The sequence below is a fragment of the Lissotriton vulgaris genome, chromosome 1_1 (assembly GCF_964263255.1).
Source record: "Lissotriton vulgaris chromosome 1_1, aLisVul1.2, whole genome shotgun sequence".
Classification (NCBI taxonomy): Eukaryota; Metazoa; Chordata; class Amphibia; order Caudata; family Salamandridae; genus Lissotriton; species Lissotriton vulgaris.
In genome coordinates this window covers 928,283,583-928,307,934 of record NC_141685.1, presented here as the reverse complement: position 1 = coordinate 928,307,934, position 24,352 = coordinate 928,283,583, and the positions used below count along the sequence as shown (strand labels likewise).

The following is a 24,352-nucleotide window of genomic DNA, read 5'->3' as shown; positions in this document are numbered from 1 at the left end:
TCCCGGCCATGAAGGCCTTTTCCGGCGTTAAAGGCCCGAGCCGAACGCAGGGGCATTAACAAGGGAGCGGGCCTTTAATGGCCGGTATAGCCCAGCTACAGCGGGATGTAAAGCTATGTAAACGTTCAGTCAATAGGGAGCAGAATTTTTTCATCCCATTTAAAGCCCTGCCTTTTCAGGGGCTTCCTGAACATGCGGGCAGAACAAATGGATGCCCTCAAACGGCAAATCTGATTGGTACTGCTGTGCTTCAGGGAGGAGCCAGCGAATGTGTATCCAAGCCTGGGAAAGTGAAGTGGCGCTCTTATTGATTTTGCAGAATGCCATTTCGGCAACACCCAGAGAGCAGCGTGCACGCGTGCTGAAATTATTTTTTTACCTTCAGCAACAATTTCTTCACCCGTCAGGCATTTTTTTAATGTTATTATTGAATTTAAAAAAAAATATTAATTTTTTGACGGCGATGGAGAAGAGTCTCCAACCCGCTTACGATCACAATGACCGTGTTCTACATTGTAATCTACACGAAGGCACAGGTTACATACCCGATGCTGGTCAGATTGTGACAACTTTGTGTGACAATCCAAATGGCCTATTTCCCTCCCTAGGTCTAAAAAAAAAAATTCTCAAAGGACCTACAAGGTGTTCTGATCGTGAAGGTTATTTGTGTGTTGATCCGATGTGTCTAGTTAATTTTGTAGTCTCCGCTGAGTCGGACGCTGTGCTGTATGTAGCTTTAGGTGCTCTCCAGCTTCAGCTCCTTTCTAATTCCACACATTAACCTTGTGTTATTTTTTCGGACGCAACACATCTCTGTAGATTAAGCACTAGACTTTATCTCCGATCCGATGACGCAAAAAAATGCTCCTTGGTGCCGAAGTCCGTGTTTTGATGTATTGAAAGTTTCGGCTACGCGAGTGAGTCCTCCTCGAAACACAAGGTTACGGTTTAAAGTGAAGAAGTTGTAACATTCTGAACCCAACACTAGATGGCAGGATTGTGTAGCGTATGTATGTGATGTACAACAGCACATCCAGCTAACATTCTATGTTGATGGAGAGGGGACAAAATACTACTAAAACATTTCTTTTCTCTCTAACAGAAGGTGAACTGTGTGCAGTTCAACGAGGAAGCCACGGTGATACTGTCAGGTAATGAACCCCACAGCCTTAACCTGCATGTCTAAAAGTTTTCTTTAGTGCACATATACACCCTGGTGAACTTGTATTTTTCGTAGGCCTTTTCTGGTTTTAGGTGTATGCAAAACCTTTTCCGGGGAGAGGGAAATAGATATACATACTTTCTTAGGATTGTGTTATGATGGGTACGCAACTCTCTTCAGCACCGCACTCCCTCCCAACTGCCCCCCACCCCCACCAACTCGAGTTTAATATGTAAAAGATAATCTCAACTTACTTATTGCAGCCACAACATGCTGTTTGCAATTGTTAACGAGACTGCGTGTTCTTATAAGAACATATAGAATGTATTTAATAGGATCACCCAATTGGGTGTCTAACCAACTGAATGTTAAAATAGAACATACATACCTCTGTTTAGGTCGAAGCCTACCAGACAGCACAGTTGTCTGGTTTGCTGAAGACATCTTGGGCATTCAGAAAGCTAACCTAGGAATGCCTTCCGCCCATTGCTGACCATTGGCTTTGTGGTTTGTAATCTAACACACAAAGATTGGGGAATGTGCCCTTGCCCTTGTCAACAATAAAATAGGTAAATATGCTCACTGAAACAATGACCTACCACCAGGCCCAGCTATAGCGCTACTGGTGTCTGGTGAAACACTCTACGCCCCTTCATTCTATGCCTCTCTACTCTACTCTGCACCACTCTACTCTCTGCCAATGCACTCTATACTTCACCGCTCCACTCTACCCTTTACGACTGCATTCTAAGCCACTTCACTCTACTCTGAAACAATCTCCTGTACGCAACCACACTCTACTCTGCGCCACTCTACTCTGCACCACTCTATGCAACTGTGCTTTATGCCATTAGTTTATGCTACCTCACTCCACCCTGCACCGCTCCACTTCCCTATACTCTGGAACAATCTACTCTATGCCCCTGCACTCTACTCCACACCACACCACTCCACTCCACTCCACTCTGCACCACGCAATGCAGCTGCAGTCTGTCACTGCACTCTGTGCTGTGCCACTCTACTCTGCACCACTCTACGCCACTCTACTCTAAACCTCTGCACTCTATGCCAATGCACTCAGCACCACTTTACTCTGCGCAACTGCACACTATACTCTAAACTGTGCCACTCTACTCCATACCACTCTATTCTGCAAGGTTCCACTCTCGGCTACTGCACGCTATGCCATTCTACACCACTGCACTCTGACACTCTATTCTACAACTCTGTACTCTACCCCACTCTGTGCCTCTCTATTCTGCAAGACTGCACTCTCTGCCACTGAACTCAACACCACTCTACTCTGTACCACTGCACTCTATACCATTGTGCTCTACGTCACTGCACTCTAAGCCACTCTACTCCTCTGCACTCTACTCTGCACCAATACACTCTAAACCACTCCACTTCACTCTACTCTGAAACAATCTACTCTACAAGTAAACAAAAACAGAGAGGTCAAATCGGTCTCAGAACAGCCACAGAGACGGAGCGAGATAGATAAGAATCACACACTCACTTTGGGTGAATAGGAAGGCCCTCACACACCGACCTAGTCAGTGTCATGCTTCATCACTGGGCCCCACCAAAGAGGCCGAGTGCCTCTTTGGTGTGCTGCGACGCCAGAAAGACTGCGGAGCTGGTTGTGTGAAGAAGGGCGTGCTGTGAGGGTAATTAAAATTAAAAGTGCCTAAAAGGGTATCAGTAAAAAGAAGTTTAATGAGTGATCCCTAAGACACAAATGAAGAGTATTATGTGTCTGAATTTAGCTGCCAAGGTTTTAGGATTGGTTAAATTCAGAAAGAATACTTAAGTCAGTCAACATGTTTCTGCCATATGGGTGGTTTCAATTTACCAAGGCATTCATCAGGACCAAACCCCGGCGGTATGGACTCTCTAATCGTCCACCCTAACCTGGGGGCGTGAAAGTGAAAATTTAAAAAAGGTGAAAAAAGTGCTTAGAAAAGGTGGAAATCGAGTCGCTCATTCCAAAACCGGACCCCGGTTCTGAGGCGAAACACAGGTTCAAAGCGGGCTGAGAGCGTTGAGGGCGATGTGCCAGGCACGCTCCAACCCCCCTCCCGAGACCCATGGTGCAAGTAGCGCCCTGTTTTAAAGTGCTGAGATACTCCTGAAATTGGAGCATTTTTTGGAATGAGCGACTCGATTTCCACCTTTTCTAAGCACTTTTTTCACCTTTTTTAAATTTTCACTTTCACGCCCCCAGGTTAGGGTGGACGATTAGAGAGTCCATACCGCCGGGGTTTGGTCCTGATGAATGCCTTGGTAAATTGAAACCACCCATATGGCAGAAACATGTTGACTGACTTAAGTATTCTTTCTGAATTTAACCAATCCTAAAACCTTGGCAGCTAAATTCAGACACATAATACTCTTCATTTGTGTCTTAGGGATCACTCATTAAACTTCTTTTTACTGATACCCTTTTAGGCACTTTTAATTTTAATTACCCTCACAGCACGCCCTTCTTTACACAACCAGCTCCGCAGTCTTTCTGGCGTCGCAGCACACCAAAGAGGCACTCGGCCTCTTTGGTGGGGCCCAGTGATGAAGCATGACACTGACTAGGTCGGTGTGTGAGGGCCTTCCTATCCACCCAAAGTGAGTGTGTGATTCTTATCTATCTCGCTCCGTCTCTGTTCTGAGACCGATTTGACCTCTCTGTTTTTGTTTACTTGTATCTAACCGGGGACTGAGAGAGTGTCCTTGAATCTCCCTACCTCTCCCATTGTTGTTTTGTTACAATCTACTCTACGCCACTGCACTCTATGCCACTCTACGTCAATGCACTCTATACCACTGTACTCAAAACCAATGCACTTTACACCAATCTACTCTGCACCACTGTACTCTACAATACTCCACTCTATACCACTGTACTTAAAACCAATGCACTTTACACCAATGCACTTTGCGCCAATCTACTGTGCACCACTGTACTCTACAATACTCCACTCTATACCACTGTACTGTACTCAAAACCAATGCACTTTACGCAATCCAATCTGCACCACTGTACTCTACAATACTCCACTCTATGATACTCAACTCTGACGCTCTACTCCATTAAGATCGACTTCACTCCATGGCACTCTACTCTTCAACACTACTCCACTCTATGCCACTCTACAACAACTCTCCATTCTACGATGCTCGATGGAACTCCCTATATACCACTCCATGGCACTTTACTCCACTCTATTCTGCCATTCCATTTTCCTATTCCACTTTCCTACACTACACTACTCCACTCTATGACAATCTAATCTGCTTTACGCCACTTTACTTTACAACACTCTACGTAATACCCTCTACGCCACTCAACTCAGCTGTACACAACTCCACGAAACTCTACTCCACTCGGACAGACTATGACACTAAGCTCGCTTGCAACATGGCTAAAACATATTGGCAAAGCCAATAGCTCTTGCATAGGGGAAACCTGTTGGCTTTGTAAATGCTTGTTTTTGTATGGAACCGGCCAAAGAATGACAAATTTAGTAGCCATCAATCCCAACGTTTTTTTCCTTTTCATTTATACTGGGGAGGAGTGGTCTGACTAGGAACAGATAGATTTGTATTTCTTTTCTTTCTCACCTTTCTACTGGTCCTTTTATATGGATAAACTGTTCGTGTGTGTTTGTCAGACTACTTCACTCATCTTCAGGGATCCAGGGATGTAGTTAAAAGTCAGGGTTGGTCCAAGAACTGTCACACACCATGGCCAGTTTTGCAGGTCAGGGTAAAAGAGCTGACAGTGTTGCATCAGAATTGTGATACAGCAGAAACCTAGTGGACAAAAGGAAAATTAAAGAAAGCATGCTAAAAGCAAACCCATCTTACAGCTGGTGTGAGGGGTTCTCTATTTACAGGAGGCGGCGCTCATGCTCCATGTGTCGGGATTAATCACACTGCGAATGTCCACAGTCCTGAAGACTGTCACCTAATATAACCTTAAAGGCCTTGTGCGTGGGGCTATACCGCTTGTTAATGGCCCAGTACCTGAGTTATAAGCCCGAGCTGCAGGTGAAGGCCTATTACGAGGGTGAGAACCTTTAAAAACTGGTATAGCCCGAGGCACAAGGGCAATAAGGCTTCGTAGAGTATTCAACCCACTGAGGGTAGAATGTTATAAATTAAAAAGGGAGAAACAGGAAGACAAACATTAAGCATAAGGCTTATACTAGCCATTATAAGCCCGGAGCTACTCAATTGACTTCAGTGGAGCTCCCGAAGTAGCGGTCTATCCCGGCCATTAAAGGCCTGCTCCAGCGTTAAAGGCCAGAGCCGAAGGTGAGGGCATTAACAAGGGTGCGGGCCTTAAATGGCCGGTATAGCCTAGCTACGGCGGGATATAAGGCTATTTAAACGTTCCCTCACTAGAGGGCAGAATTTCCTAACACATAAAATAAAGGCCTCAGTGAGCCCAAGGGGATTTAAATCCCCTCTGGCTTCATGAGGCTTTTGTTCACAGCAACACCTGTGAACAACAACATTGAATTGTTGATGCTCCAGGCTTCTTCCAGACATTCGAAGCCCGAAGCACTCCATTGTCTTCAGTAGAGAGCTCAATATTACAATGTTCAAATAAAGGTTGCATACTCTGTGGACTTAAAAAGATGCCACTCTCATTCCCTAGTGCAAGTGAAGGTGATTCTGAAGCCACCCTTGTGGTTTTAGTCTTTGAAACGACACCAGTTGTACCCCAAGTGACTGGTCATTATTTGAGGACTTGATGAGATGGCGCTTAGACATCAGTCAGTGTCCTCTCACAGGAGCAGTTCAGCTCAGTGAAACTGAAGCCAGGACTCGAGGTCACTGTACTCTTGAGCTGTGCCCCTCTGTATCATAGAGAGAATGAGCTAAGTAAACGTTTAGCTGCCATCCAGCCTTCTTACAGCACTGCCGAAGAGCTTTCCTTAATCCACTTTGCCCTATGTGTGCCCATATGAGAACTTAAAGACATTTTGGAAGATTTCAAGCAAATCTACCAAGGCATCAGCTATCCTCTGAATAAGGAGGTGAAATTGCAGATTGACAAAAGAATGCATCCATTGTCTTTTTTTGGGCCAGCTCCTTTAATGCCTAAAACAGCAGAACAGCAGAACTCAGTTGGAGAAAGTATGCACTGACTCCTCGGCTGCTACTGTTTCTGGTGTACAACTCTTCTTATTAGCAAGTTGAAGAAAGAAATTTTCACCACAGCTGAGAATGGACACGTTTTCATCATCCAGAGGCTAAAGTATTGCAATCTGCATTGCCAAAGGCAGTCCACTACAAAATAGCTAAGGTGATAATTACGCATGTTTATCTTATAACATCGAAGTGGGTGGGTAATCGGCCACGGTATCAAGGAAGGAAATCCAGAGGGTATCCGTAGAACCTTGGGATTTTCCATTGCCATTTCACACCTTACTGATCACAGGTAAATAAAGAGGTGGGATATTTCGTGTGTATTCAAAAGAAGGCTCTCCAAATTTCAGAAGAGCAAACGATGGCCATGGAATAGGCCCTGTTTGTTTCCTTTCAAGGCTACTCGAACATATGCATCCCTTATGTACAGTTGGTGGTCGTGGTTCTGTGATGTTCCATAGAAGTAACCATATTCTACCTTGAAACCTGGGCTTGCTGAGCCTATGAACCTTTAGTGGGAGAGCATAACAGATTAGAGTATAATGGCAGGGTAAGCCAAAGGAAGACTAAAACCTCAGAAATCCAATCCAGTCCAAGGCAAAGACTTGAAGTCAGTTCTGGTTGCCTTTAAAGCAAAGCCCACTGATGGTGGTGGGCTGGGACATCACCATAGAAACAGCACCCAGATCACCCCATTGTCACTCTACACATGTCTCCATTTAAAGGGGAAAACACCTGACGTAGAAGACCAATACTCTTCACAATGATGAGGAGTATGGCTACCAGTGGCGGGTTCCCGGCAAGGGCAGCTCAGTGTCTGCCCTGTGGCAGTAAATTGGGCTTGGGGTCAGATGAGCCATTGAAGGTACACTCGAGAGAGGGGCAGAAGTCCAGCTGGGCTATGAGTCCTAATACCCTTTTTTGACCTCCCCCCTTACCCATTGGTGCTCCGGAAGGTTTTTGGCATCACAAGCGTTGAGCTGGTTGTTTTGGCTTGTACTATTTTCTGTTTTATGGTTGTTTAAAGGAACATTATGCTAAAACGTCACATGTACAGACGTGCATTTGAAATGCTGAGGTTAGTGAGCAGGTGAAAAAAAGGGGTTGGGCGGGGGGCTTTGCTTGCGCACTCTTTTATGTGTGTCTAGTGGCATTTGTGCTTGCAAAGTGTTTTGTGTGTGTGCCCCTGGGTGTTTCAACCCCTCCACACAAACTTCCATCTCATCTTACCATCCCCACCTCAGTGCTAAATAAACAAAAGTGCATGACAGATATTTCATATCGCCCTTTTTATTCTGCATTCAAGGATAAGATGCCAGACCTGCATGACTACCTATCCCTCACGTACAGTTCAGAGAAGCCAGACTTTTAACAATCCCCCTTCCCTGCCCTCTGTTGGTAGTGCACCTCAGCAGTCTACCATGCTGTCACCCTCTGCTGCATAATCTTACTTGTCCAGATGGATTACACGGAAACGGCAGTAACCTGTCACTGTTTCCCATCCACTTCGGGGGTATTCTTGTCAAAGCATTAGATAGTCCATCAGATCATTGGATCCATACACCAGGAAGCCTCTTTCAAGAAACATGGACACGGATTCTGCAAATGACCAGCTGAAGCACAAATAGATATATGATTAAATATGTCTGGCTCTGCGTAAGTGAGGGGTAGGGAATAGATCATATCGCAGGTTTGGGGGTTTTCCTGTAGGTTTTCGGCTACAAGGAAGAGCGGTTCTTTCTTTGAAGGACAGATTGGCACACACCTCTCAGCCATTGTACTCAACAGGTACAGGACAACAGAACAGGTAACTAGTAAGCTTGTCTGAGAGAAGATAAACAGGCAGCTTCACAGACTGCTATGATGTGCTATTCTCAGCAATATTGTTGGATGGGTTATTCCATGTGACATGTGCCAGGCAACCAGTCCTCTTGGGTAGAGGCACCTACAAAAAGTGGAGTATTAGATTATCGTGGGAAGTATGTCTAAGTTTCAGGCAGAGGGCAGTGGGGTGCATTGTAACTCATGGTAACTCTGGCGGCCATTTATAAATGATGTCTGTATTTAGAAATAAATGGTCTTTGACCCAGAGCACCTGGTGGTCATCTCCGAAGGCAAATACAAAGCGAAGATTAAAGAATAAGGGAATCCATTATGAAAATCATAACTTTTGTTTAAGAGGAGGGGAGTAAGATACTCCATTGTAGAGAATTTCTCTGATCAGAAGAGTATTTTAAGTTCAGAAGGTGGTGGAACAAGCCAATTAATTTTCGCACTTTAAAACTCTGAAAACCATCTTCATATAAAAGTTACACATGATTGGATCATTAGAAGTTTCGTCTTTTTCATTGTTAATTTCGTCATTAGTTTTTAATTTTGGGTGTTTTGCATTTTTTGTAAAAAAAAGTCTTTAAAGATGTAGCGCTTTTACTTCGATGTAATTAAAAAAAAGGCCAGTCATAGCATTCGCTATCGGTGTTCACTCTGGAAAGGAAGAGGGGAAAAAAGAATTGAATGGTTAAGGATCATTTGTGTGGATTTCTTGGATAAGCCTTGTGTCTCATCTAGTGTGGTGATGTTCCATATAGTGACATATTAAATACTCGCACTTAAAGTAATGCCACACCCTTAAGCAGATGCAAGCCAAATATTTACTACTGACAGCGGAAGAGAAGAGGTCCTTTTAGTTTGAGTACTTCAAGTTCTCTGCAGCTACAAGTGTTCCTAGAAGAGTTAAAGATCTTCATCCCACGGGGACACACAGGTAGCACTAGGAAAAAGGAAAGCTCACAAGTTTGTACTTGGTATGCTAGTCTCATTTACAAAGAAGTCCACCTGTTCTACAGCACCTTGGTAGAATGAGCCTGTAAGCGGTGAAGGAGTCTTCTAGCCACATTAAGCAATTCTTTATCCAGAGGCTCTTTTTTTAACCAAACCCACTTCAGTTGGAATTTTTTCACTTGTTTACTGATTTGCATGACATAAACTTGTTATCTTAGGCCATCTCCTCACGCCCAGGTGCCCACTTCCCTGGAACAATAAAGTAATTTAAATGGTGGAAATTGAAACATGAATTTGCTCCAAGTTACAGAAAGGCAACAGATGCAGCAAGGTTGTGCGGGCAAGAGGATAAGCCGTCTAAGACAAAAGAAGGATATTCAGGATTTTGTGAACCTGGAAAATCGCTGTAAATCAGTAGTTCTACGGCCCAGTCAAATCCACAGTTCCCTGACTCATCTAGACTTGACAGAACCACCTGAATTGCAAGGACTGAGGCCCATCCACCCCAAGGCTGCCAGTTAGAACATCCGATAACACGTCCTCCTCATCGCAGCCAGGGCCGAACTGGAAATGCAAACCAACCCCGGCACTTAAGTCTGACCGGCTGCAGGGGGGTGGGGGGTGGCTGATAGGAAACGCTGTGGCTGCTTTTGGTAAAGGGGGTGTCTGTACCAAAACCAGCCCACACCGGTCCAAAACCAGCCCTCAACCTTCCGGCCCACTGGGAAAACGCCTGGTGCCCGCTACGGTAAATCTGGCCCTGATCACAGCGTTCCAGTGCTTATTTTTCCTGCCTGTAGAGACACATCAGTGCACACTTTAAGCTGGGCAAATTGCTATAGCTAGATGGTCTACGTGTCAATAATTGTTCCCCAAAATTGCTCTTACTGTCTCTGTGGGGCCACTTTTGGTGAACATGCGATGCCCAGTCTCCGGTAAACTTGTTTTGGCAGGTGGGCTGGTCAGACCACCCAAAAATCTGTAAAATGACTCCCAACAGAACCTAGGATGCTTTTCACTCATGCAAGTGAGTTTGGGGAAAAGGTGGTAAGTGCTCAGTCCTAATCTTGATGATATGATTTATGTTTCAGGTTCCATTGATTCGACCATCAGGTGCTGGGATTGTCGTTCACGCAGGCCAGATCCTATCCAGATCATGGACGAAGCGAAAGATGGAATATCCAGCATTAAGGTGTCCGAGCATGAGATCCTGTCTGGGTGAGCTAGCCGCAGGCTGCTACCTTGCTTTACTGTCAGCAGGTCTGTTGATTATATCTGGAGGCAAAAAGCTTACAGAAAAATCACCTTTGCATGATTCATTGTGTAGGTAGGAAGAAGGACAAAGCATGTGTTTGTTATTCAGAGTAAGCTGGGTTCTGAATGCTTTCAGTTTCAGCAGAAAGGAGAAATTAGATTGAGAGATGTACAGAGATGTGATCAGGAGGGCACAGTTATAGCGAGGTGGAGAAGCTGGGATTAGAACTCGGGCATTCTAGTCCTGGAGGTGCAGGTTAGTCATTGGACCACATCTCAATCAGATGAACTTAAGTCAGTTCTCCTAGACTGTTTGACTTAGGATTTGAGCCCTCATCTCATTGTTAGCAAGGATGCATTTATTCAATGTTCCCAGTTACAATGGGATGCAGTTTGTTCAGAAGGTACTAATCAATGTCTCTGTATGATTGCAAAAACTCCTTCCAGTCTCGTGTTTTGCAAGGATAATCCCTAAAGAAAGGCACAGCTAAAGTTAACCCATTCTCTGGAGTAGAGTGGATAGTTCCGTTATTTTCTTCATTTTAACGCTTTGCACTGAAGGCTCCTGATACAACTCCTGTGACGCACGTGTAGGATCTTGAATTCTTCGAACATCTGCTTTTGTTGCCCATTTAACACCTTGTTTGCCCTCTTTACTCCATAGATCTGTAGATGGGCAGGTGCGTCGCTATGACCTGCGCATGGGGGAGATGTGTGCAGACTATGTTGGAAGTAAGTTCATGTTGTATTGTAGCCAAGAGACTTGTAATGATTAATGTAAGTGCCTGTGTTCTGCAATGCTGATGTTTTACCAGGATGCCTCTTGCATGAATATTCATGAGTATTCAGGTACTGCTGCCCATGAGTGACTGTCTGGTTTTTCTGCTTCCAGGTCCCATTACCTGTGTGAGCTTCAGCAAGGATGGACAGTGCTCCCTGGCTGCCAGTTTGGATTCCACCCTTCGGCTGCTGGATAAAGATACAGGCGAGCTGCTGGGAGAGTAAGAGCATACCTTAATAATGACCCTTACTGTCCCTTGCAACGCGAACACCAAAATACTGATAGGAAAGCATGTTTACCACCACTCCCTCTCCCGTAAGGTAATCTTTCCACTACGTATATGGTGAGCAAAAGTGCACTCAGAATGGCATGCTATTCTAGGTGGACTTGTAAGTCCTGTGCAGTTTTGCAGCATGAATCTTTTCTAGATTGACATGCTGTGCATCTTTTTGCCTATCTAGTGGCTGGGTCCAGAATGATCCTTTCTGTAGTGTTTTGTTTGTCCTGCATAGGCATCATCAAGCACCATTTGATAGTATGTCCCTCCCCTTGTGATGTTAGATGCACATCCGGAAGGCTTTTTTGCATGGTCGCCATCTTCAGATTCTCTTTTCTGTTACTGGATCTGGAAGCAAAAAGGAGACGCTCCAGGAGAGTTGGCGAGTAGCATCAGTGGATCGTCAGTGGAAAGTTTGGAAAACTGAGCAAAAGTTACCAGAACAACGAGGCATACTGAAACAAGCATTTACAATGCAATGGTTTCGCCTTTGGAAAAGTTAGAGCTATTGGCCTTGCTCATGACATTTCTTTTTTTTTTTACTTATAAATAAATGGCATTGTTAGTTACATTGCCAACGGCTGACACTACAGGTGCAGGCACACCCGTCCGATGGTACTGAGGCTGCCATGAATCTAGAGTTCTGTACCGCCATTTACCAACCTGTGTTGCTGTTTTCGCTTACATTTAGCATTTGTATATTGTGCAAATGGGAAACAGCGAGCATTTTCACAGATGCATATCTACAGAGGTCAGGGAATTAAGCCAATTGGTAGCGTCTCTATCTCACAGCTGGTCTGCTGTCAAACGCTTCAACTGAGTGGCTAGGGAGGAAGTAAAGTATAATTACGCTGGACAGCAAGAGAAGGGCGTGGCGTAATGTCATCCCTGCGATGTATTCCACAGGGAGTCATTGTACATTCTAGACATCTTTCCCAGGCAAATCAGAGGTTGGCATATACTTTGGTAGACTTGGCTCGCCTTGACTGACTGGTGCAACTACCACGTACTGGAAGCTAGCCAGTGTGCCCTTGGCTTTCAAGGCAAGGTGTTTAAAACAGCATGAAGGAGGAGGTGGGCAGGCGGCACCCAAAAAGACACAGCCCAGCCAGGGCACAACAAAGTCAAAGTACTAGAACCGGGGGATGATTAATTCCTATGTTGAGAAAGAAAGAGAAGAATGACTAGGAATGGCTTTGGGATTCGGATATGATAAAAGTGCTTGCACTGCCGGTCAGGCCCATCCGTTTTATGGCCTCACATAAAAGTGTAGCATTAATCCTGTCACGCTGAACGCAAGAGGTACCGCTGGGAACATGCTCTAGCAGTAGTGTGTTGTGCATATATATGGAGGGTAAAACTGTTTTGGTGAACAGGTGGCACAATGCTGTGCATCAAGGGTGGACAGTTATTGGCAACAAGGCACTATTTAGCTATTTCGATTCGATGCCACTGAAAGAAGAGTGATGCACGCGGGGTGGGGGTGAATGGCCGACATTTGCGTATTGGATTAAAGGTGAGCTATGCCGGAGAAAGGTCATTTTGGATTTGTCTCAAAGACCAAAGATCACGAAAGGGGAGGTAATAAGTATTGTTGTGGCTTCTAGGTGCACGCCATGGCAGTGCTCGCTAACGCCAAAGCTATCCTTTGCCACGTGTTTTTTTAATTTAATATTTGAAATGGCTTTGTTACCAACTGAACCCTGGAGATGCGATGAAAGTAACACAATCAAAGCTCACTCTTCCCCCTTGCTAGTCTGCACACTGCTCATTCATGGCGCCTGCCTCTCCGACAGATGCCACTCGCAAACTTTCAGTCTTGCCGCTCCCCGCCGGCCCCGCTGTGCTTGGAGTCCAAGGAGAGTGATGAAAGCACGTCGAGCGGGAAGCGCGGAAATAATTAAACAAGCGCTGGGAAACAGGGATGGAAGACGGGACGGGGGAGGGTCAAGGGGAGAGAGAGAGAGAGAGAGAGAGGAAGGGCAAAGGGCACGTCCTATTACTGGGAGGGGGGGTCAGGGGTGCTCTTCTGAGGGTTGTGGCGGCAGCAGGTGGTGCGCGGGCGGGCCATGTGACACGGGGGCAGAATCACCGATGGCAAGGGTGGGGACTGAGCCTGTGAGTGCAGATGCGGTGGGAACGCGGCAGACCGGGTGGACCCGGGGGACCTTATTTGCTAAGGGTGGTCGCCCTGGGAGAGGCGCGCTTCCTGTCCGCAGGAGCTCGGCTCTGGAGACAGGCCTGTGTTTGTCGGGGTTCTGCCTCGAAGGGCGTGGTGTATGCTCAGGAAGCAGGAGGTGGTCTGCTGGTGGTGGTGTGAGGGAAAGGAGGCAGGCGGAGGGAAGTTTAGCAGTAAGTCAGCGGACGGAGGCATGTTACAGACGGACTGAAGGGAGCTTCCCGGGCACAGCACGGCAGCAGCAGCAGCACCTCCTCCCCTGACACATCACAGGCCGTCAGTGTGCAGCCCGAACCGGCGGAAGGTAGATGGTAAGAACTCCGGAGCCCGCAGTCCCGGCAAGAAGTTGGCACTCAGGTTATGGAGTTAATAGAGTTATGGCTGTCGGGCGACAGTCCAAGATGTTGGTTAAGGTTTGTGGCTGTTAGGAGACAGCCTGATAAGTTTGCATAGGGTGGTGGGGAACCAGGAACATGCCCAAGCAGGCTTTTCTGGGTGGTACGAGGACGAAGCATTGGGGGCTACTGGGGGGTTTTAGAGCAGGTGCCATGAGAAGGTTGGGGTAGGTTGGGCGGAGGGTGGCTGGAAGGATGTTTCGGAGAAGTAGATTTTGGTTATTTGACTGGGGAAGTCTGTCATTGTTGGGGTGAGAGTTAAGGGTAGGAGGGGTTAGCTGTCATGTGTTAGTGAGGTGGGGTTATAATAAACATTGTAGGTTTTGGAACCTCAATTCACACTTGTCCTAAAAAAGCACCCTTTTCTCTCACTCTATTGTCTTTGCATTCTGTCTTGTCTGATAATACCTGGTTGGTAGCAGCCGCTAGTGCTAATGTTTGGAAAAACGACAGAGTGCTTTGCAATAAAGGGGTGGTGCAGTCAGCATATGTAAAAGAATACCAAACACGCGAACAACAATTGTGAGATTGCTACTGGTAGTAAAATAACTGAGGCAACAAAATCTTACTACTAGAAGGTGTACAGGACAACAATATGTAAGAAGAATGGCATGGGCGCCAATATGTACGATGCTTTTACTTCACTAGCGAGTACGTTCTGCCAATTTATAAAGGCCCTTCGGTCTCCCAAGATCATTAAATCGAGCACCACTGAGTTAAGACAGTGGTAACACCAAGGGGCTTCATTGTAGATCGTGCTCTAGGGGCACAGCCAGCATGAGGGTCAGCTTTTTGCACCTCCGGGGTGCTACACTATTACAGAATGGCTAGCAGACGCTTGTGCGGCCCCTTCTGGAATACCGATAGGGCTGGCAAGCATGTAGCACCAGCGCTAACTTCAAAAGGGCTTCCCCTCATTGGCATGCAGGCATGGCCCCATGCAAATATGGGAAACACTTTGAATCTGTGCCCTCGATGTTTCTATACATGCAGGCACAGAGGCAAACATGCCCTAAGGAGGCACACTGACTGTGCGCTAGAGAAAGATGGCCCCACTGTGGGTGTGCCCCTGGAGGCAGCCCTCTGGAAGAGGGAAAGGGGGGGTCCCATGGATCCCTTCCAGACATTCTGTGCAGGAGGGTGCAGTCAATCACTGCACCCACCTGCAGGGGGCTCGCTCTCCCCCCCCCTTCAAAATGCAGGCCGGTTGCCGTCTGCACTGTGAAACACGGAGCAGGTTTGAAGCAGCCATTGTGTATTTCACTGAACCGCTGCTCCCAGGCCTGTGAGAGTTTGGGGCAGCACCGTCATTATGATAGGGCGCACTGTCCCAGTTTGTGCCCGGGACACCTGTTTAAAGGTGCACCACGTACGGCGCAAACAAGGACCGTGTGCCCCATCAATAATACGGGCCCAGGTTGCCCAGATTACCAAAGAGGCGCAAAAGTCTGGCACATACCTTTCCCGTGCCTAGATGAGATGACAAAACTGTTTAAAATGTGATTATAGCCGTATCCAATAAGATTATCCCCGGAGGAGTCTTGCGTCTCCTAAGCCTCTTCTCAAATGGAGCCTGACGGGCACACTAATTGTCCCCCTCCTCTGCAGGTGCGCATCCTCAAGTAGTGTGAATCACGCGCACAGCACAGAGGTGGGCTTGCATGTGCCCACGTCCCTACGCAAATGAGAGAACGTCTCTATGTTCTTTGCCGATATGGGCACTCTATTTGAGGAAAAGCTAAGCAAACAACTATAGCCTCTGTATAATCCCCAAAAAACAGTACCAGAAGCATAGACTTGAAAACATCCGTTGAGCTCCTGTTGCAATTTGGTAATACTGGACCCCTTTACAGCACCGCGAAGTAGCAAAACTATGATAAGAAGCGCTATATACAATTATTGGCAACTAACAGAATGGGAGTTTACAAATGTCATTTTAGATAATTACTCATCAGGACCAAGGGGTTGTTGTGGTACCTGTGCCGCACTTTCTTCCTCCCTGCCTTCTGCGTGTGTCTCTCCAGCACTTTCTTCCTTTGTCTTCGCCTCCCTGTATCTTCTACTCTCTTCCGCGCTCTGCCTCATTTATTCACTCCCACTCTTCCTGCGGCCTCTCTTCATCCCTCGGCCTTCTCACCGCTTCTTCTCCTGTTTCCCCACCCCCGTTCTTTCTCTCTCTCCTCCTGTGTTTTGTTTCTCCTTGTGGTTTCCTGATGCTCCACCTGCGCAGACCCTTCTTTCCAGAAATGTCTGACGTTCTTCTCGCTGTATGGCTGCATTTTCCCCTGGGCGCCTGGGGGCAAGAAAGGGGTGATCCGAGTAGGGGATGGGGAAGGAGCACGAAGTCAGGCAGGGTCAGGAAGTGGAGGTGTAAATCAGGGTCTGTCACCGAGACAGTGGGGCCACGGGACGCTGGTGGTAACTCGATATCCATTCACAGCGGCAGCAGATGGCGGCAGAAGTACGGGGGGAGGGAGGGTCCAAACCACTCTCAAGAAACTCCGGTCGCGCATCAACATGGCGAGGAGTTGGATTCGGCGAATACGTTGCACAGGGTCGGGGTCCATCACTCATGACGCAGGCTGAGGTCACGGAGGGGAACAGGGAAGCTCTGCATCCACGCGCTAGCATTCACCCATGCAGTGTTGGGCGCTACTAGTCGGACTGGGAGGGAATCAGGCCCAGGCATCAAAATGAAAAGACACTTTTTAAGACACTGACTCTTTCGATAATACCTGTGCAGCGAACTTTCGGCTAAATCGGCGGCATGCGGTGCATTTAAATTTTAAACTTGGGTGCATTTTCAACTTATCAGGTCATGACAACCGGGAAGTTGGTGTAAACACATGTACCGAGGGCTGGGAGGGATGAAAAAACTGGGGGCGGGAGACTCTCTCAAAGGGGCGGGTCAATCTAAATAAGGGCATGGCTTAAAAACACGTAAGCTAAAAATCTGTGTTTAGCACAGTGTGTCGCCCGACTTATATTTTGCTGTTGCTGTCATTGCGTCCAGATATATGACACAACAAGTCACAGCTTACCTACAAGTCAGGACTATTGGGTGCCGGCAATTTTATCATTGAATGGGCTGATTGATGGATTGGAGGTAGTCAGGCTGGGACCTGAGAATGCCAGGCGTACCAGGGGGAACAAAGGGTCGCCGAGGCAAAGACTACAGGGGAGCAGGAACGGCACACGGTCAACGGGAGGGGGGGGGGCGGGAACGGCACACGGACAGCGGGAGGGGGGGGCGGGAACGGCACACGGACAGCGGGAGGGGGGGGGCGGGAACGGCACACGGACAGCGGGAAGGGGGGGGCGGGAACGCCACATGGACAGCGGGAAGGGGGGGGGGCAAAAACGGGCACTCACCTGGACTTCTTCCGGCGGCCTTCGGCCTGGAATAAAGAAAGAAACATTAAAAAAAAAAAAAAACACGCCCACCGGCGGCGATGACGAGCACAGAGGGGCGGAGAGGGAAAAAATTGCACGAACGCCCACGAATCTGGTCCGGCCATGACGGACAGATCTCTGTTCCAATGGCTAGCCTCCATTTATGGAGCTAGCCAATGGAACAGAGGGCGGGACTAAGCAGTACACTGTAGAGACATTAGATTTCTCCTGGGGGCGGAGCTAAAGCTCCGTGCCCCAGGCGAAACCTAAAAATGGGTTAAACGCCGGCGTGACTGTTTTTCACCAAAAAAAAGAATGCTGAAGAGACAGACCGTATGTGGCAAGGTACTCCGGTCTGTGAGGCATGCACAGAGCTCTACCCAAAACCATGAAAGTCAGGGATAAATGGAGTTGTGAACACTATGTGACGATTCAGTCGCAGCACAGAAGGGGACTTCACTCAAGGACCTTTGCCTGTCCAGTGATGAAGAGGAAAACACCAAGGAAACAGAGTTGTGGACGATGAAGGGTCCAATATTGTAGTCTTCAACCTCTAAAGGCTGGAAGAAGCTAAGAAGGCATCGAAGAGAAACACCAAAAGGTAACAATACACACACTCAGTGGGGCAGAGTTAACAGCAACAGACTTTAGGACATCATTGTGGTCGAGGCACTTGATGATTGAAGGGTGGCAAATGCAAAAAGAGCCTCACGGGTCAAAGACCAAGGACACTGCAGGAAGCAAACTCTCTGAGCCTGCTTTGAAGCTAAATGGCAATCTGGACTGGGCGACGGTCAATGAGGCAAGGTACAGGAAGCGACCGCCTTCGAAGAGAAAGACTGTGACAATACTCAAAGTCGAAGAGGTGTTAAAGGTCAAATGAAATAACCGTTGACTCAAAGCCAAAATGTCGTCCCCCTTGCAAAAGAAACCCAGCATTGACAAAGCCAATAGATATCGCCTATGCAAGTTCTACTGACTGTCAAAGGTTTTTTAGTCTGAAAGTGGGTGAAAAAGTGCTATGCCGTGGCTAGCGTTGACAGCATCATATCCTTTTTTTAAATTTCTTTTTTTACTTTCAGCCATGATGCCAACCCATTTGCTTTGTCAATGCTAAGGAAAATAGCGAAATGACCCTGCCTATGCTGACCACTTCCTAACGCTTTTTTTTCTGGCAGTAGGGGAAGGGGCAAGCAACAATGAGAAGACCTCATTGAGTAAGACACGCCACAACAGGGCTGAGGATGGGGTACGGGTCAGCAACGCCAGGGGAGGTGTGCGGGGGAACACGGGTGCACAGGAGATAGTAACGACAACAGAAGGGGGGCGAGAAGGGAGGCAAGCAATCACCCACTCCTCACCTCGAACATTGGACTGATGCTGTAGTAAAGTGGCTTTACAGTGGAGAAGCATATATCAGGCAGAAAGTGGTATTTCAATTTTTCAGTGTTGTGGAGTAGTGCAAGCTTCTACATTGCACACTGTGCACCAGACTTGCTGAGGCGAAGGGAAGAAGAGCAGTACCAATATAAAATCACCAAGAGGGTTTCAACATGAGCGGAGAACTCTGAAGTTTTATCTTGTTTCTTGATGTGGGCTGCCAAGGACGTCACAGAGGCCCAGTATTATTGCTGATTAAAATGGTATGTTTTGCTAATTTCTCAATGAACTGAGCAGAGTGTTCAGAAATTTGAGACAAGTGCCATTCTGCATAATTTTGTGCCTACACTGCTCTCCAGCCAGTGCCTAACAGCAAAATTATTTTCCAATCCTGCGCCGCAGTACAAATTAAGGCAACAAGTTTTATTGCGCTTTAGGCCTTTCTTCAATATATGATATTCGCCTGATTAAGCCAAATTAAAACTTTCATTTTTTCACCTGCAGAGTGGTGGTACAAGAGAAGGAAATACTTTATTGAGTGTGTTATTCTACAATGTTTCACTTTTCCCCTTGGTTTACTGGGTCCCTGTTGTTCCAGGTGTATAATTTGTAAAACCCATTGCTTCAATACTTCCAATGAGAGGAGCATCCCAGCTGCGGGAGTGAAAGGATAGAGGTCTTCAGTATTACCATAGTAAGCTGTCTAGGGTCCCTGGGACCCTCTGGTGTATACTGTTCCCTGTATTTCCATCCCCAGCTGGAGAAAATTCTCCTAACAAGCATGCCAACCTTTGCCTGCAGGCAATAGGGAGAGACAAAAGCAGAGAATTCATCTTGAAATAAAAAACCTTGTGAGCTGAGCTCGTATGCGGTCGCCATGGAGAGAGTTGGTCACTGTGCTGACAAAATCGTAGCCGATTTATTAAAAGACTGCAGCTGCTGGGTGCTTATGTAGCATAAATATGATGTTCCGTGTTAATCTGGGGACTCAGAAAAGGAAATACAACTCTGAAACAGAGATACAACAGGCTTGCCACTTAACTGACTGAGAAACATGGCTGCAGTTCTTCTGTGTTAAGTGGCACTGGAGCTGGTAAGAAAAGTTGCACGGTGGGGGGGGGGGGGGGGGGGGGGGTGCTAATTTCCAACAGAAAACATTTTTATACAAGCCATAAAACACTTGCCAAAATCTAATTATGTGATGAGTCATGCCACTAATAATGCTTCTGGAATCGAGATAACGGTAACATTCGTCTGCAGCTTGTAATCAGATTTGGTCAGCCATCGTGTTTCTATTCATTAAAAAGTGCCACGTGGAAAATGTCTTTCAACTTGTGAAGATAAAATGTAGAAGTACACATCTACTACACTAACGTCTTGACAGAGGAGTTTAAGCCGAGAGTAACCTCCTCCGAACCTGCCACTCCCAGTGAAGCACTCAAGGTTGTATTGCTTGGGACCTCCTCTAAACTCTGCACACTGGCTCCTGTGAACAGTACGATTGCCTGCCGCCACCACCCTGCTCCTAGGGACCCCAGTTTCCTCACACAACACCCTATCCCGAAATGCTTGGGGATCCAAGCTTTCACCTCCTGTGTAAATCCTGGCGCATTCCCTACAACTCCACCGAAAAGGGAATCCAAGAAGCTGAATACCATAGGAAAGTTATCTTCCACCAGCCTGACATTGCAGTCTGTGAGCACTGCATGCCTTTTAGTCCATCACTCCATGCACTGTGGGATTCAGTTGTGCAGGTGCTGCCCAGGGTCCCGTAGGAGACCTGGGCCATACTCTCCCAAGCTATGACAGACTGGAGAGATGCAGCCAAGTTCACTATTAGATGTGGGCTGGACATGACTGACTTGCTAGGCAGAGTGGTTTCTTTATCAGTGGCCTTGCGGCACCACGGCTGGCTGAGGATGACTGGCTTTTTTGGGGATGTCCAAACGTTGCTTATGGACATGACCTTTGATGACTGTATGACGGAACAACGAGTTCCTAAACAACACCTACCTTAACAACGCAGTCTCTAGAATGACTGCGTCTTAACCACGAATTGCTTTACCAGCATTCCTTTACCATGATTTTTCGTGGTAAAAGCATGCTTGCTAAATGCCTATCCATGGCTACGTTTACCACCCCATCCCTCTCCACTCACTCCTAAGCACCCCCCAACCTCCTAGAAACTGCCCAAAACTCCTCCCACCTGCTAAAATCAAATACAAACCCCTCCCACCGCCTAAAAGCGAACACAAAACCCCACACCTCCTAAAAACGAACACAAACCCCCCCACTCCCTAAAAACTAACCCGAACCCCTCCCACCCTCTAAAAACGAACACAAACCCCCAACCTGCTAGAAACTAACCCGCACCCTGCCCACCCGCTAAAAACGACCCCAAACCCCTCCCACCCCCTAAAAACTAACACAAACCCCCCACCCCCGAACTCCTCCTACCTGTCCTGTTCCTGTCAGACGCTCCTCTCAACTCCGCCCAGCCCGAACACTAGACCAACTTAGCCTTAACCACACACATGCATGGTTAAGGCTAAGTTGTTGTTCGGGCGAGTCATTGTTCAGCTTGCGTGAGTCAGGAACTCGCTGATCCGAAATTCTTGTTCAGGATGCTTCCCCGTTTGATGACTTCTGTCTCCTAGGAGACCAGGCGAACTCCGCACTGGAGCTCTTCAAGAATAGCAGAACTACGGCCAGGTCTTTGGGCCTTTCCATGCCCGCCTGCCAATCTCAATCCACCGTTCACTCCTTTCGTGGCCACAGAAAAGGCTTCCAGCTGCACCTTTGCCTACTTAGCCACCACAGCGTACAAGCTTCTCGGCCTCTGCATGGCCAAGGACGCAGTACCCACAGACCCTTTAGGTCGGGCATTCAGTGTTCGGGCCAATCCACCACCCCTGGCAGCCACAGCCTCCAAACTGCCTTTAGTTTGCCCTCCTACCATCGTGGGCACCCAGTGGGAGGCAGGATACTCCTTCACCTGCCTCACTGGAGGTCAATGACAACGGATCGTTGGGGTTCTTCAGATTGTCTGAAGGTGTTCCTCCCTCCCCTTTGGGACTTCTCCTCCACCCATGTCACCCACTTGTGACAGGCTAACAGAGGACCATCTTCCCTTGCTCCGCCAGTAAATAGCTGCCCTCTTGGCCAAGGGCGCCATAAAGAGAATGCAGATGCCAGAAGTAAGTTGTGGTTGTTATTCCTGCTATTTTCTGGTGCCCAAAAAGGACAAAGGACTGCATTTTATCCTAGATCTGCGCCCTCTCAATTTCTTCCCTAAAAAAGGATACATTACATTCTAAATTCTCACGCTCTCTCAAGTCCTGTCTGCCCTGGACCCAGTAGAGTGGATGGTGCTGTTGGGCATGCAGGATGCATACTTTCACATTCCTGTCCTACCTTTTCACAGGTGTTCACGGTGGGCCTCAAGCACTTTCATTTCTCCAAGCTCCCTTTTGGCCTTACAGTGCCCCTCAGGTATTCACCAAGGTGATGAAGGTATTGGCAGCTCATCTGCAGAGATCAGGGGTGCCAGTCTTCCCCAATGTAGACAACTGGCTGTTGAAGACTGGCTCGCCCCAGGCTGTCGGCTCCCACCTCCAGACTACGACAGACCTCCTGCACTCGCTGGGGTTCACTATCCATGTGCTGAAATCACACTTGACACCCTCTCAGATGCTCCCTTTCATCTGAGCTGCTCTTGACACATGCAGTTTCTGGCTTATCCCCCTAAAGGGCGAGTCCAGGATATTCAGGCTGTGATACCGATATTTCACCCTCTATTCTGGATTTCAGTGGGACTGATTTTGAGGCTGCTAGGCTCATGACCTCCTGCAATCTGCTTGCGACATGCCAGCTGGCATGTGCGGGCTCTGCAGTGGAACTGGAAGTTCCACTGGGCGCAGCCTTAGGGGAATCTCTCCGACATGGGCCAGATCTCAGAGGGAACTACAAAATATCTGCAGTGGTGGTTAAAGCTCCACGATTAGGACAACATCAGACCTCTTTCGGTTCCCCACCTGATCTAATAGGGGTGACGGATGTGTCACTCCTGGCATGGGGCGGCCATCTGGGAGAGGTAGAGATTGGAGGCCTCTGGTCTCTAACGGAATCCATACTCCACATCACCCTACTGGAGTTCGAGGCGATCCGGCTGGCGTTAAAAGCCTTTTAGCCCTCCATCAAGGAAAGGCTAATGCAGGTGTTAACAGACAAGACGACTGCCATGTGATACTGCAACAAACCGGGCAGGGTGAGTTTGTGGACCTTTTGTCAAAAGGGACTGTGTCTCTGTACATGACTGGAACACCTGGGCATATCCAATGTTGTTCAGGACCTGGCGGGCTCTCTGGACTCCAGTATGGGCTCTCTGAGAGCCAGGGTGAATTAACTCGGCCGCAGATACCTAGAGTATCATGAGTGGTGTCTCCATCTGGAGGTGGTACAAGGTCTCTTTCAGCAGAGGGGAAAGACTTGGTTAGATCTGTTCACCACTGCTGAGAATGCTCAATGTCAGCGTTTTGTATGCGCTGGAGTTTCCAAGGCGGAGGCGCTTTTCATCTCGAGTAGAGTTCAGGCCTCCTGTACACCTTTCTGCCAAAACCACTCCTGTCCAGAGTTCTTAAGAACGACTGGGCCCAAGTCATCCTTGTGACTCTGGACTGGGCCTGGAGAGTTTGGTAATCTGAGCTATTAAGTATGGCTATCAGTCCTCCGATCAGGCTACCCCTTCAGGAAGATCTTCTGCTGCAGCAGCAGGGGAAGGTTCTCCACCCGAACCTGTCGACGCTCCCTCTTCATGTGTGGAGCAGAAACAGTTGACAGTTTTCGACCTTCTGCCCGAAGTCAGCAATGTTATTTTGGCATGCAGGTGTGCATCTACCAAGACTGTTTACGCCTTCCATTGGGGTAAGTTTGTGATATGGTGTGCAGAGCAACAGGTTGATCCTCTTTCTGTTCCCCTCTCTCAAGTCCTTCTCCGTATTCTTCCTCTTGCCCAGGAGGGCTCTGCTTTGGGCACCTAGAAGGGCTATCTTTATGCCATCTCAGCCTTTATGTGGTTGCGAGATCAACCATCCTTGTTCAAATTCCCTGTGGTGAATAGGTTTTTAAAAGGTTTGCAACATGTTTCCACTTTGGCCCTTCATTATACCTCAGTGGGACCTCAATCTTGCCTTTACATTTCTGAGGGGCGCTCCCTTTGAGTCACTGCACAACTGTCCTCTCAGGCGCCTTATCATCAACACTGCCTTCCTAGTGGCAATAATATCTGCCGGGAGGGTCAGTGAGCTTCAGACTTTGTTATCTAAGCCTCTGTACCTGAACAACTACCCAGACAAGACAGTTCTTCACACTACAGCTTTCTTTCTGCCAAAGGTTGTCACTGCGTTTCAGATAGGTAAGTCAGTCCATGACCCTGCCTACCTTTTACGATCCACCACATCCCTCTAAAGAAGAGGAGCAACTTTGACTGGACCCAAAAAGTGTTCTGTCATTCTACTTTAACCGCACAAAAAAGTTCTGGGTGGATGACCAACTCTTCATGGGGTATGTCGGAGTGAAGAAGCGAAAGGCCGTGCAG

At 47.6% G+C, this 24,352-nt stretch overlaps 1 protein-coding gene across 2 annotated transcripts in view; it reads left to right on the top strand.

Moving 5' to 3' along the window:
- Nucleotides 1–24,352, top strand: part of LOC147748190 (WD repeat domain-containing protein 83-like) — a 210,993-nt gene that overhangs the window by 103,083 nt on the left and 83,558 nt on the right. For both annotated transcript variants that reach the window (XM_086959108.1, XM_086959109.1), the window contains 4 exons: nucleotides 1,103–1,151; nucleotides 10,189–10,315; nucleotides 11,016–11,083; nucleotides 11,244–11,352. In XM_086959108.1, the coding sequence (XP_086815234.1) occupies nucleotides 1,103–1,151; nucleotides 10,189–10,315; nucleotides 11,016–11,083; nucleotides 11,244–11,352 (353 nt within the window). The remainder of the gene's footprint in view (nucleotides 1–1,102; nucleotides 1,152–10,188; nucleotides 10,316–11,015; nucleotides 11,084–11,243; nucleotides 11,353–24,352) is intronic.